This window comes from Gouania willdenowi, chromosome 7, assembly GCF_900634775.1.
Source record: "Gouania willdenowi chromosome 7, fGouWil2.1, whole genome shotgun sequence".
NCBI classification, from domain to species: Eukaryota; Metazoa; Chordata; class Actinopteri; order Blenniiformes; family Gobiesocidae; genus Gouania; species Gouania willdenowi.
In genome coordinates, this window is record NC_041050.1 from 15,346,375 (window position 1) to 15,360,879 (window position 14,505).

General features: G+C 37.8%; 1 protein-coding gene across 1 annotated transcript in view; it reads right to left on the reverse strand.

The window, feature by feature from the left end:
- Nucleotides 1-14,505, reverse strand: part of LOC114466715 (voltage-dependent calcium channel subunit alpha-2/delta-3-like) — a 177,859-nt gene that overhangs the window by 99,127 nt on the left and 64,227 nt on the right. The window contains exon 5 of the mRNA XM_028452390.1: nt 572-734. Within this exon, the coding sequence (XP_028308191.1) occupies nt 572-734 (163 nt within the window). The remainder of the gene's footprint in view (nt 1-571; nt 735-14,505) is intronic.

The window sequence follows — 14,505 nt, forward strand, 5'->3', positions numbered from 1 at the left end:
CTGTTATGGTGGAAAAAGTGATCTTCGCTGGATTTTACTTATTTCCCTGTAAATTGGAATAAAATTGCTCTTCATTTCCACTCCCTGGTTGCCAACCTCACTTCCAATGCACTTTTATTCATTTCATTTCATCTAATTTAATTTATTTTCTATTAAATCTCCCTCTGTCACTCTCACTTGTATGTTCACTTTTATTCACCTTCCCATAATTAATCTTTCGCTCAGACCTTCCATCACTCTGAATTAACCTACTTTCATTATAATTTACATTCTCCCTTTTCCCCTTTCCATCAGTGTAATTCCTTTGCCTGTGGAAGCTACGTTAAGCCGACAAGACATTAGCTGTGCCCAGTGCGCACAGTGGGCTACACGGCCACGATTTTCCTGCTTTGACTGAGAGGATGTTAAATTAGCAGAGGTCTAATTATTTAACTGCTAAATTACGCCTCTGTTCAGCAAGGATGAACAGTTGATGATGTACTGTATATATGGCCAGCACAGATCTGCACTGATTCATTTCAAACATGTATGGTGAAGGGTCAACCTACCACAACACACAAAGTGAGCGTACCTTTGTTGTACATATTGGTAGGAACTTGGACCACGCTGAGGCTGAGGTTCACTGACAAGTTGTTAAAATGATCGTTGGGTTGCAGAATAAATTCTCCACCCAGTTCGACACTGTTCCCCTCCTCATCCACCTCGTTGATCAAGACTGCATTGAAGTACTCATACTGAAAAGGGGAGGGAAAGAAAACGACAAAAAAAAAAAAAAAACAGTACATAGATAAGAAACTGTGCACTTAGATCAGTGGTGTCAAACTCATTTTCATTCAGGGGCCAAATACAGACCAGTTTCTTCTCAAGTGGGCCGCAGGCAATTTTATCATTCATGCACCCTAGTTTGCACTTCCACCTATAATAGTATTTAAAGTATGTAAGGCACCAACGAAATCAAAGCATTTCCTTGATTTTGTGGCCAATTTTTTTTTCATTTGGGGGAATAATTTAAGGGAAATTGTAGAGTTTTTGAAAAATTACGAGTACTTTCAACAATTTGAAGTTCAAAATGACTGCCATCATGTGACATAATCATGAGAAAAATGTAAGCTCTGGAAAAAAAAAATTGCTGTTTCATTGAAATTGTGTATTTCAAGGTACTGAATTACTTGGTGATTTACACAATGAGGCATAATTTGCTGTCATTTTTTTAATGTCTTTCTTGTTTTATTTTTTTAACTGAGAGATTTAAAGGGCTGGATTTGGCCCCCGGGCCTTGAGTTTGACACATTTGACTTAGATGAAGTGTGATGCAAAACAGATTCTGACCAAAAGCAGGATACTACACATTCAATAGCATTACATTTCAATATATCTGAAATGCTGAGTCTTGTTATCGATGTAAAGTATAGGATCAGGATCAGGGTCACCTTAGTGCTGAGTCATTAAGGGGGTTTGCGCACAGATGCAACCTGAATCCTTGTATCATGCCTGATGTGCATGTTGTTACAGTGCTGAGTTGACAAATCTCCCTCAAGCCCTCCAGACTTTCTCAGCTCAGGGCTTTATACGAGGCTCTGCCGGTGCATTTTTAGTACTGCGCATACTGAGGGAGACTATTAATAAATCATAGAGGTAGATAAATATAGAGCACATAACGCCATCCGGCCCAGAGGCTCTGAAGTCTGAAACATCTAACTCGACTGTGTCTGCATAAGGAAAACACTAGACACAGTAAGGGAGAAAATTAATTTTGTGAAAATGAAGAATTCAAGGCTTCTTGCTTGTTTACCTAAAATATATCTTTGGTAAATTTCAGGTTTAAAATACATTTTCTAATATGTCTATGGATTTTCAAATGTAATTCATAAAAAAAAAATTCCCACTGAAGAATCTGACTTTTTGTTACATCTGACAGAAATACATTCACAGATGTATCTAAAAGAGAATAATGGTATTACTTAATGTGATTTATTTTGTACGGCACTATATTAAAAAATGTGGTTAAAAAAAAATATTGTAAACTGCTGAGATGAACAAATAAATCTCAAGTCAGTACAATTCAATAGCCCTAAAATACATAATATAAACTTTGTGACTACTGGTAAGCAAAAAAGATAAACACCAAAAACAAGGTTTGTGTAGCTTTAAACAAATAAGGAAAATTGCAGTCACAGAACAGCTTTCAAACTAAGCACATTTATTTCCACAGAACCCATAAACAAGCAAGAACAAAATGTAGTATACACCAGTGGTTATCAACATTTTTTGGCTCAAGTACCCCTTTCTCTCAAGTACCCCGTTATGTCCAACTACAACATTTTGCTCAGAATAAAATAAATAAAAAACAACTATAGATCATAATGATGGATTGAATGAGTGATAACACACATTTGAAGTAATCTAATTTTGTAAATAAGTGAAAAGAAAAAGTATTTAGTGCCTAAATTTATTTCTATTAATTTGAGAATCTCTTGTATATACAATAGAGTGAGTGAGTGTGTGTCAGGGTTATTATACTTTTTGACATTTAATTTGTTTTGTTTTTTTATTTAGTTTTTCAGATTTTACCTAATTTTTTAGTTTTAGTTTAACAATATATTGAATACAAACAGGGGTGACAAAGGAAGTGGTAAATACATAATTTTAGACCTGGCAAAATATAAATTAAGACCTAGTTTACAAAATATGGACATCAAATTTAGTTTGTTCCTAGTTTGTTCATGTTTATTTGCCTTCTCTAAAAAGTGCTTTAAATGGGTCTGACCGGTCTTTATAGATGCTGAGTATGCAGGGAAAGCAGAATTATTTAATTTCTGTTTCTTCATTTCGCTTCTCCTTCTAATGCCCCACGGCTTCACCTGTCAAAGCCACTTTATGATGGACCACTGTGACGTCAGCCCCTCCCATGGCGGGAGGGGGGTGTTGTGTAAACGATCCGGCTGCATTCAACTCTGCACAGCCGCAGAGTGACTCTGGGCGCATGTGAGCTGCGCCCAGAGTCACTCCATTGACTCGTATTGAAGAGGAGTTACTGCGCATGTACAACTTTGAACGAGAGTGGACGGTAAAGATTTTTGCACCCCAAGTAGGAAACACGTCACCAATCAGACACAGATGAACGAAACAACTTTACATATCATTATCTATATAATTTATTTATTCTGATTATCTAAATAAAGATATAACTTTTTTGTAGTATTTGTAATTAATTATTAATTTTTTATTATTTTTTCATTTCTGATGCTGTGTTCACACCGAATGCGTCTTCTGCGGCATCGGACACATCTTCCGCACGAAACTTTACGCATGTGTCGCAGGATCAAAAAATGTCCCCATTCGTTTCATATGTGCATTTGAAGCAAAGCACCGCCCACCAACAACACATTCAACTCTGTGAGTTTCACTGCCTGCTGAAGTGAGGAGCCGTGCTCCTTTTTCTCCTCCCATAACCATAAACAGCCGGTGTAATTAGCGGCTAATGCAATCCTAGCTCAGCGCCGACTTCCAAAGATGAAAACTACAGAGAGAACTTTTACCTGCTACTACCACCTCCTCGCTGATTCTCCTCCACGCCAAATCCTTCCTAGTCCAGTCCCGGTAATAAAAGCTGTCATACAGCTCCAGGTGGTCACACACAGCTTCTACTCCATGGTTGAATAGTTGAACAAAATGGTGTCCGTGTTGACGGCCTGTCATCATCGTCAACAAAGATTTTGATTGAATTTCGTCATGCAAAACAGCCGCAGGAGTTCAATATTTTCAACTCTTGCGAATGTACGGATGTGCATAAAATCAGGAGTGCGCTCGCACGACCAACGCTCTTGACGTGCAGATAGGACCGCACCACCGCACGGGAAAGATTTTGCATCTGGGACGCATCTTTCCATTGACTTTGTATGTAATCTGGACGTACGGACATTTCATGACGCATCCAGTGTGAAAGCAGCATAACTCAAACTAACGTGCTGAGTGGTGGAGCGGCGCCCTAGCGCCCTCTATTGGCCAGCAGCCACTACTGATAAGTGAATGTCCTTGTGCGTGTGAGCAGTGGTAATTTTTTATTTTTTATTTACCTCTAATAACTTTTGTACCTGTAATCCACAGTTTATTGGAAAAGCCTCACTACCTGTTATTATTCAGAGGGAACAGTAAGGAAATTACTGAATGTAAGAAAAACACTTTAGCTCGGAGAGAAGAGTGAATACCTAGAGCTAAAAATGTGGCTTTTAATCCCTAAATTAATTTATATATAGTACAAGCAATTAGATCCATTATAGTCAAATGCTACCATAAGGCAGCTGGAATTGCTTCAAGATAAGCTATGATCAGCATCTCATTCACCACTATCTCAAAGAGTTCTTAGAATAAAACCTCTCTTCAAGCAATTCTAGTTACCTACCTGATATCCACTTCGGTCTAAATTGTAATTATTCAGAATATTAGTCACCTCAGTGAACTCTCTTCTAATAATATGCATGAGGCACTTAACCCACCACCATAGTTTTAATGATATGGCACCAATAACCTCCACTTGGGTTCAAATGTTGCCAGGCTCTCCAGAGAAGCTTCAGCACGGTGAAAAACCCAGATAGAGTCATCAATTAGCCTGGCAAATGCAATGCCTATCAATACAATTAACCATGCCTGATTAGACTTATTAGCCTCTTATCAGGGAGAAAGCTACTCTTTTAAGGTGAGAGGGGAACCTAATTATCCACTGCACTTGTCTTCAATTCCTTTATCAACCCACAGTAATGCATTGATAAATCTTCCTCATTTGTGCTTCCTCACAAATGCACAAAACACTTTTCTGATAAATAAACGTGACATTAATTCGAAAGGTCGCAGAGGAGTAGTGGAAATCAAGTGCTATTTGGAAATGGTTCATATTTTCATCTCGGTGAATACATTGCTAAACACTAACGGACCAAAAACACAAGAGAAAAAAAATAATAATAACGATGCTCAAAGAAAATATACACGATTTAAGTTTTGGGTTCTTTTGAGGGTGGATATAAATATATGTTATTGTTCACTGTGCTTAATATTCTTGAAAGATTTGTATGCTTACAGGAGGAATATTTATGAGTTATTGCCAATTAAAATTTGGGATTTTAAAATGTATTATACAGTTAATATTTAGTTTAGTTGCAATGCTAGTTGTCCCTGGACCCCAGTTTGACTCTTCAGTACAGTAGTTCTTGTTGTCATAATCCTGGTTATTGATCCTTGAAATGATCAGTCTTTATATTGAGGAGAACTTCAGTAAGTGTTGGTGCTGTTAAAGGAATTATTTAGTTAAGTAACAAATAAATACAAACATTTTAACATGTATGTGGATCATTGCATGTCATTTGTAGCTTGGCAACAGCTCAACCTGATCTTTGTTCCTCTATCAATGCAAAATTTCCTAGTGAAGGAGGAGGCATGGGGGTCCAACACAGACCGGGCTATAATTATACATAATTTTCACAGAAACAACAACCCCATGCCTCCCTCAGGTTAGTGAGTGTGTGGTACTGTACAATCCACATAAATACAAAAAAAAGCCAAACAGAATAAGAAAAACAGCAGAAATATGTACTTCTGGTATTTATAGAATAACCATATAATCATATTTATGTGTTTCCTGTTCTTTCATCGCTTTTGATCATTGATTCCATTTCATTTAAGCAAAAAGAAATTGAATCCTTTGTGTCTCAAAGTACATATCCAGTTACATTGACCTGCAGAGGTAATGGGGAATATAATGCAAATTCAAGAGGTCAAATTGCATGAGGAGTGCCTAAAAAGACTAATTTAATGTTGTTGAAAGCAAGAAAAAGTGGGGAAATGAGTGTCTTCGATTGATGTATTGATTTTGTACTCTGATATGACCAAACTATCAAATCTATGGTTGTATAAAGAACAACAGCCAAATGGTTTGCACAATATGCACTCTATGAAACATATCCTTCCTATTAAGTTCTTTCTGTTCCTTAAAGTAGGAGTGACATGTTTTGGTACATACAGTAGTTCATGGTCACGTAGAACATTGTATGATCAATAAATGGTAAAGAATCATTGTTATTAAAATAAAATAGACATTTTCTGACAGTTTTCCTTTTAAAAAAAACTAAACAAACCCCCCCAGTTCAAACCACTTTCCAATAAGTCACTGGGGGGGTGTACATGAGCTAAAGAAGAGGAAAAATGATATAGAACCGACTTTTCATAGCCGTTAAAAGCCTTTGAAGCCAAATGGTAAATTTGTGCACACAAGAACGAGTCTCAAACTCAGTTGACCGACTACACTAGACAAATACCCCGACAGAACTCTATGGAGAGATTAGACAAGCACAAATCCTACTTCAAAGAGTGTTTGTAAATCCAGCCTATGGGGTCAGCAGTTTGTACCTCCCCTGTGTCGGCTTTTTGCCCTATTGATAGACGCAGGGAAATCATTAGTTTAATGAAGCAAACACTTGAACTGAAACTGACAAGTGCTTCTTGCGAGCCGGAGTTGCACCTGCAGTAGAGACGTCCCCATTACAGCCCCACTCTGTTCCCTTTCTGCCACCGTCTTGTTTGTACTTTTATTTCCCTCTCTCTCCTCCTCATTATTATTATAGTCTCTTTCTCTGTTGGGCTCAGCTTGTTCATATATTGTTCACATCTATATGAGTTCTTTATCAAGCTCGACATCACTTTCATTTTTCTCATAACGTTGAATTCAACATTATGAGCTCTGTTTGCATAATTATTTGTGAGATTTAGGAACTTCAGCTCGGTCTGTGAACATTGTGACAACAATCAGACAGCATTCTTTCATTTATTTTCTCCTCTGTCAGTTTTTTTTTTTTTTTTAACAGTGCCACCTTGTTGGTCTGAAAATATATGTTTCAAGAAAATAAAATCTATGATAAAATGTTGAATTTTACATATACTGTAATTATATTCATAAACAGGGCATTTAACAAATACATTCCACCATAATTTGTTAATAGTTACTAATAAATATCTGAAAGGCCAAATTTTACAAACAAATCTTCATTGTAGTGTAAAAGGAAATACTTAAATGGAGATGGAATCCAGAAAACAACATGCTTTCTTCCTTCATTAGAAGTTCTTTAAGGCCATAGTTAAAAAGTAAAGACTATCTAACACATAGCATTAAAGTCCATCTTTCTTTGCAGATGTTTTCTCTAAAACATCCCACACCTATCGGGGGAAAAAAGTATTTTTTTAGAAGGATATTAAAATTTACTGAAAGCTGTTAAAACTATTTTAAAAATACCAATTTAACAAAACATAACACACAGTCAATAGCTCTACTAACAGACACAAAGGCTTCTTTTAGACCAGAATAGTCCTGGGCAGTGACGTGCCGTCAGGGTAGGCAAGGTAGGCAGTGCTTACCCAAGGGTGAATTGATATTTTGATTTGTTTTAATTATAATATAATTATAAATTATTTATTTTTGTCATTTCCAATAGCGTACAGTACCTATAAGTTTGAAAGTGTCCGCACTTTGTGTGTTTCATAGCCCAAATTACTAAACAGCGCTATTTCCTGGAACAGCTGCACAGTCTTTTTTTTTTTTCACTCTGCTGTAAGGCAGAGGGAGGCCACGCCCCCTCCCAAAGGCACGTTGCTCTTCTGCCTCAGTTCCCATTGCGTGTTTTTATGTGTTTGCCCCTGCGCAGTCAGGTACCCAAGATGACAACCATTTACGTGCAAAGGCAGTGTAGACAGCTGCCTTTGCACGTAACCGCGCTATGTTAAATGCTATACGTAAGTTCACGGTACATTAGTGAATAGATGCCACATGACTGCTGCTGCTACGTTCTCTAGCTAGTGGGCGGGATAACACTACAGTCAGGATGACAGTGCCAGAGATGATAGAGAAACTTTTTTTTGAGGAAAACACGACAGCTTTTAAAAGATGGGAGACCAGCACCTGAGTTACCAGACCTTCAGCAAAGGTAAGGTCAGAAAATGTTTCATACTTTTCACAGTGAATGGTACAAAAGGAAGGATTGACTTTGTGGATGCTCCTCACTGAGGCTGTTCTAAGTTGTCATTTTCTCTGTGTTTCCAACACAAACAACGGATGTGCTGCCGTGTCATGAGATATATCTTGTTGGGAGAGTAAGGAGGCTATATTAAATAATTGTTTCTTTAATGGTGTTTATGATGTTTATTTTGTTAGATGACTAAATGCTTGCTCATGTGGATCTTGTTGGGTTTTTTCTTTCTAATTATGAATTTTAGATTTTGATATGTGCATTGAGATGACTTTGTTGGAAATTGCTTTATACAAATAAAATTGATTTGAATTGAATTAACACTTAACATATGAAATTGTCATTGGTGGTCTCGATTTGCAATGTGCCTACCCAGCCCCAGTGGTCACGGCACGTCACTGGTCCTGGGACTCTGATTATTTAAGATGACTAACTGAGCACTGAGAAAAAACACACAAAGAAGATGAATTCCAGGCGTTTTTACCACAATCTATAATGAACTTAAAATTCCATTGGTTTATCTTTATTAAGTTACATTCTGTATCTTTGTGCAGCAAACAGAGCTCAGAACATTTCCAAAAGCGTATTTGTAGTAAAGAGCGACATGTTAGTTTTATTGCTACATAAAAACAATCATCACTTCTCATTGCAGTCGTATTTTATTATTATTGGTAGATTGTGTCAATACAAGGTTTTTTTTCAGACAGCAAAAAAAAAGAAGAAAAAGAAACAAAACAGATTATCTCTTACATCCCTTGTGAGACATAGACCTTTATGTTCTGTTGCCACACGTTTATAGCTTTGTGTAGCTCTAAAAGTGTAAAACCACAGACCCCATCTGCTCGCTAAACATGTTGAAAACCGTGTTGTGAGCTTTACAAGCGTCAATGTCTACATTCAAGTCATTTTCCAGCTTTTTATGATTGCTTTTTACTTTTATCAAGCTGCTTAGGGGCCGACTGTCCTTCTTCCTACAATGGAAACACATATAGGAAATGATCAATGTTACATAATGATGAACACTATGTAACATTGATCATTTCTTATATGGGTTTCCATTCATGTGCTGTATTAGGTAAACAGAGTTAATTTCAACAGCATTATACCTCAATAGTTAGTGCTTCTAAACGAACAACCTGTCTTTTGGATCTAATCAAACCTCTCCTTAAAAAGACCTAAACTTGATCCAAGTGATTTGTCCAATTACAGGCCAATAACCAATCTCCCTTTTGTTTCCAAAATTCTTGAAAAAATCATTGCAACTATGTGATCATCTACCCAGGAACAATGTATACAAGAGCTTTCAGTCTGGCTTTAGAGCCCATCACAGCACAGAGACTGCCATAGTAAAAGTAACCAAATATCTCCTTTCAGCCTCAGACAGAGAGTTGGTCTCAGTTCTGGTGCTCTTAGATCTCAGTGTAGCCTTTGATACAATGGATCATCATATGGTGCTGCAGAAACTGGAAAATGTTTTTGGGATTATTAATCTCTTCTCAGCACACGCCAGAGTTAATTATGGAGTTCCACAAGGTTCAGTTTTAGGACCAATACTCTTTACATTATCCACTAGGTAACATTATCAGAGAACATAACATAAATTTCCATTGTTATGCAACTGATACACAGCTCTATTTGTCAATGAAATCAGATGAAACTCATCAGTTATTAAAACTCCAGGCTTGTCTTAAAGATATCACATCCTGGATGAGCCATAACTTTCTCCAAGACACCTCAGAGAGAAATTATCAGAGCAAATATTGTCTGTGGATAGCATTACTCTGTCACCCAGCACCACAGTAAAAAATGTAGGTGTTATCTTTGATACTGACTGATCCTTTAACAATCATATTAAGCAGATCTCAGGGACAGCCTACTTCCACCTCCGTAATATCTCTAAAATCAGGAATAGCTTGGCCCAGAGTGATGCTGAAAAATTAATCCATGCATTTGTTACATCTAGGTTAGATTATTGTAACTTTCTACTGTCAGGATGTCCCAGTAACTCACTAAAAAGTCTCCAGTTAATTCAGAATTCTGCAGCCAGAATACTAACAGGTACAAACAGGAGAGAGCATATTTCTCCAGTATTAGCTTCCCTTCATTGGCTTCCTGTAAAATCTAGAATAGACTTTAAAATCCTCCTGTTAGCATACAAAGCTCTACGTGATCAAGCTCCTGTGTATTTTAAAGACCTGTTAGTGCCCTATCGTCCGGGCAGAACACTCCGTTCTCAGTTTGCTGGTCTTCTGGAAGTTCCTAGCGTGTCTTGAAGTAGAACAGGAGGCAGAGCGTTTCGCTACCATGCTCCTCGCCTTTGGAACCAACTCCCAGTCTGCTACTCTCTCCACCTGTAAGGCTAAACGCAAAACCTACTTATTTGCTAAAGCGTACATCGTATAATAGCGTTAACCTAACCACTAGGAACAAAGTCCTAAACCTAAAAATAGGAACTAAAAACTAAACTTGTATCGTAGAACTCCAACATTATATTCAAACACAATCCAACATCTACACATAGCTCTAATGGGCTGCAATGGATGAAGTCCAGTCAGACAAAGTTGTGCTAGATTGTAGCCAACCCCCACTGCTGAACATCATTGTATACCCATCATGTTGCTCAAACCATTTACACTGATGTGTCCCCACATGGATATTCATTCTCATTCCACTGTATTCTTGTATCATGTTTTTCTGCAGTCTGTGCCTTCTCCTTGTCCTTCTCTCTCTTTTCTGTTTCAGGTGTCTTGAAGCGAGAGCTGGCAGTTCACGGCTCAACAAGTCTGGGACACTCTGATGTTCTATCTCTCCATCCTGTTCTGTTCCTCCTCCTGTCCACTAACCCCAACCAGTCGAAGAAGATGGCTGCCACCTCTGAACCTGGTTCTGCTAGAGATTTCTTCCTGTTAAAAGGGAGTTGTTTCTTCCCACTGTCGCTAAATGCTTGATAATGTGGATCTTGTTGGGTTTTTTTCCTTCTTATTATTAATTTTCTATTTTCTATTAGCACTTGAGATGACTGTTGTAAATTGCGCTATACAAATAACGTTGAATTGAATTGAATCATTAACCAACTTGTCCCGCCTTCCACGCAAACAAGTAGCTTTGATGAAATATCTTTCATAAAATAAACTTTGATCTGATTGGATCTGGTCATAACTAAATATTACAGTTTAGTTTTCATTAGTTGAGGCAAATATCAATGCATTTTGATATATTTTTTGTTACCTATTTTTTAATTAGTCTAGTTATTGTTGCTTTTAAAGAAAGTAGTCGACAAAATCCATGCCAAAAGTTTTTAGTTAAGAAAATTAACACTGGGTGAAAAAAAACACTCATTTTTTTCAACACGAGGACTTCAAAGCCTTTTATTAGAATCAAAAACATTACACAGATGTAATACATGTGTGCATTTCTCTGTGTGTGTGTTTGTACGTGTGCCCCCTAATGTGGGTGGATATGATGAGTAAGTCGATTATGCTTTTCTAGTGTTACAGTGAAGGAGAGCCCAGTGCCACTAATGCAGTCCCTGGTCATGGTGTTAACAACCTGATCTTTAACGCTGCAATGCTTTACGCAGAGGGACTGCACACGTGCCATCAACACCCACTCACTCTGAGTGGTTTAGAGAACGACACGGATAGAGAGAATGACTAAGGGTTAGTGAAAGGGAAAAGAGGAGAGATACACTTTCAGAAAGCAAGGAAAACATTTATAAGCTCTTACATTAAAAACGTTAAATGCAATTTGCAAAGTTTATTAAATCTTTTAAACGAGAGTGTTTTTATGGACCTAAGGAGAACCAAGAGGCCGACAAGCCCCGTTTCCATCCAATAATTCCTGCCTGTGGCCATCAAACTTTACAACTCCTCCCTTAACTCCACACACTGTGCAATCAACATACACCCAATGCTAAAAACCTCCATCAAGGAGGTCATATTTTCACTGGGGTTTGTTTATTTTTAATTGCCTTTAATTGTCTGTTAGCAGAAATTTTCCAAAAGTCTTTTTGAAATTTTGACAATATTTTAGCTAAAGACATACCTTTTGCCATGGAAGAGTCCATTAAATTGTTCAGGGGATATGGATACAAAAATACTGATTCTCGATTAGTTTGAAAAATCAAAAAATCCCTATCTCTCATCATTTCAGAAAGCTCAAAAAATCATAGAATTGACAGATCTCTATGTCGGGTTGGTTGCTCAAATACTCCACCACGTTTTATCTGCATCGGATTGGGATTGAGCATTTCATCGTGATTTTTTGGAAAAATGGGGAAGCCCATTCATTTTGATCTACTGTATCATTATTAAGGGATTCAGGAGCACTCATGCAGATAACTGCCAACATCTGGCAAAGAGGATATTTGGCACTTGGCAGAGGTTAGCGCACTGAGTGCTTTTGTTACAAATGCAATAACACTAACAGCTTTTTGATTGTACATTGTAGACAGTAGAGTAAACATGTACTTATAGTTTCATGGATATTTATACATGTACAGTTATTGTTATCAACTCTGTTTACAATTTAATCATATGTATCTTGTTGTATTGTCTTTGCGAGCCATTATAACATAAGTAAATTTCTCCCTGTGATTATTTAAAAAAAAATCTGATACTGTTTTTTTTTCAGAAGCCGAATGATGATTCTCAGCTAATGTGGTTTTATGACACGAGTAGAAACCCATATATCCTCCAATTGAAGTAATGTAGTTTGGAATTATTTAATTCCCAGGAGTAATTTTATATAAAAAAAATTTAAAGAGCTATTTCACAGAAAACATTAAAATTGCACTCCAACATCCCAAAACAAGCCTTTACTCAAACCAAACATTATCTTTGCCTTTATATATAGTCATTATAACATTGTATACATTATAATTACTTTAATGCTGAACAGTTTTCTTTCAACTGAAATGATGTGCTATTCAGGTACCAAACTCCTCGCCTTTGGAACCAGCTCCCAGTCTTAGTACGGGAGGCTGCTACTCTCTCCACTTAAAAAAAAATAAACTCAAAACCTACTTATTTGCTAAAGCGTATAACGTATTACAGCAATAACCTAAAACGGACATGGTCTCATTGTTTTGGTCACAATCACAGACCATTACACGCAATGGTCAACACCTCAGACCATTACATTCAAAACCTACTTATTTAATAAAGCGTACACCGTATAGTTATTAAAGCGGACAAGCATACCCTCTTTAATGATTGCTGAGATCACTACGTGCGCCCACTACAAGACAAAATCTGTCTGTATCAGTAGCCTTTCAGACCATGGCGGGTGGCCGCATGACGTTTAATATTAACATTAACCTAACCACTATGAACGAGCGTATCAGTGTATCATGTTTGTCCTGCAGTCTGTGCCTTCTCCTCACCCTCCGAGGGCTCTCTTTTCTGTTTCAGGTGTCTTGATGCTGGTCTGGAAGCGGTCCCCGATTGATGGTTCCTGACCGATGATTCACAGCTCAACTAGTCTGGGACACCTGGATGGACTGATCAATAGACCTTTTAAAACACTTCAGCATTTTAATCCGGAAGTGGTGTGCAACAACTTCCTGTGTTTATAGCTTTAGCGTTAGACATTGACAAAAATGCTCAGTCTTGGCGTGGTTGCTCTTGTTCTGTTCCTGGTTGCTCTTGTGGGGCAAGAAAACAGCCGTACCTGTCTTACCACGCTTTTCCAACGGACCCAGACCAGAGGAGGCAGTGGATCTAAGCAGTTAGGAGGGATGAGAGTCCGGAATCTGCATTCTACACTACACCGGCACTTCACTCAGAAGGACTTTGTCAGCGGATCCAGTCACCATCAGACACCTTAAAAGTGGAGCTGTTCCATCTCTTTCCCTGGAATAATTATATCGCACCACCGTAGAGGGAGTCTGCCTTCGAGAGGGCTCATAAATGGCAACTTGTCCTCTCACAGCAAGCTAGCCATGCTGAAGCTACTACGGCACATCCACCCACAGGTAAATAAGACCAACACATATCAAAATGTTAAAATATAATTTAAAAGTCTAAAAATGCTCCTCTTTAAACATTCCAAATATTTTAGCCAACTAAATTAGGTTTCTTTATTACAATTTTATACTTTATATGTTGTAGATAGCGGTTAGTTTACGAAGCTACTTTTTTCTTATTTTGATAGCTGTCCGCATCAGCAAACAAAAAAGCTGGTAAGTTGAGCAACGCTGTTAAAAAAACGAGTCATTTTTCCTTAGATCCGCAATAACAGGAAGTTACTCGGCACCAGGAGGCGCTACTTCCGGTTGGCTGAAAAAGGTCTATGGTTTGCAGCTCAACTAGTCTGGGACACCCGGATGAACTATCCTTCTATCCTATTTTGTTAGCCCATCTGTTCACTAACACAACCAGTCGAAGCGGATGGCTGCGACCTCTGAACCTGGTTCCGCTGGAGATTTCTTCCGATAAAAAAGGGAGTTTTTTCTTCCCACTGTCGCTAAATCTTGTTGGTTCTTTTTCCTTTTATG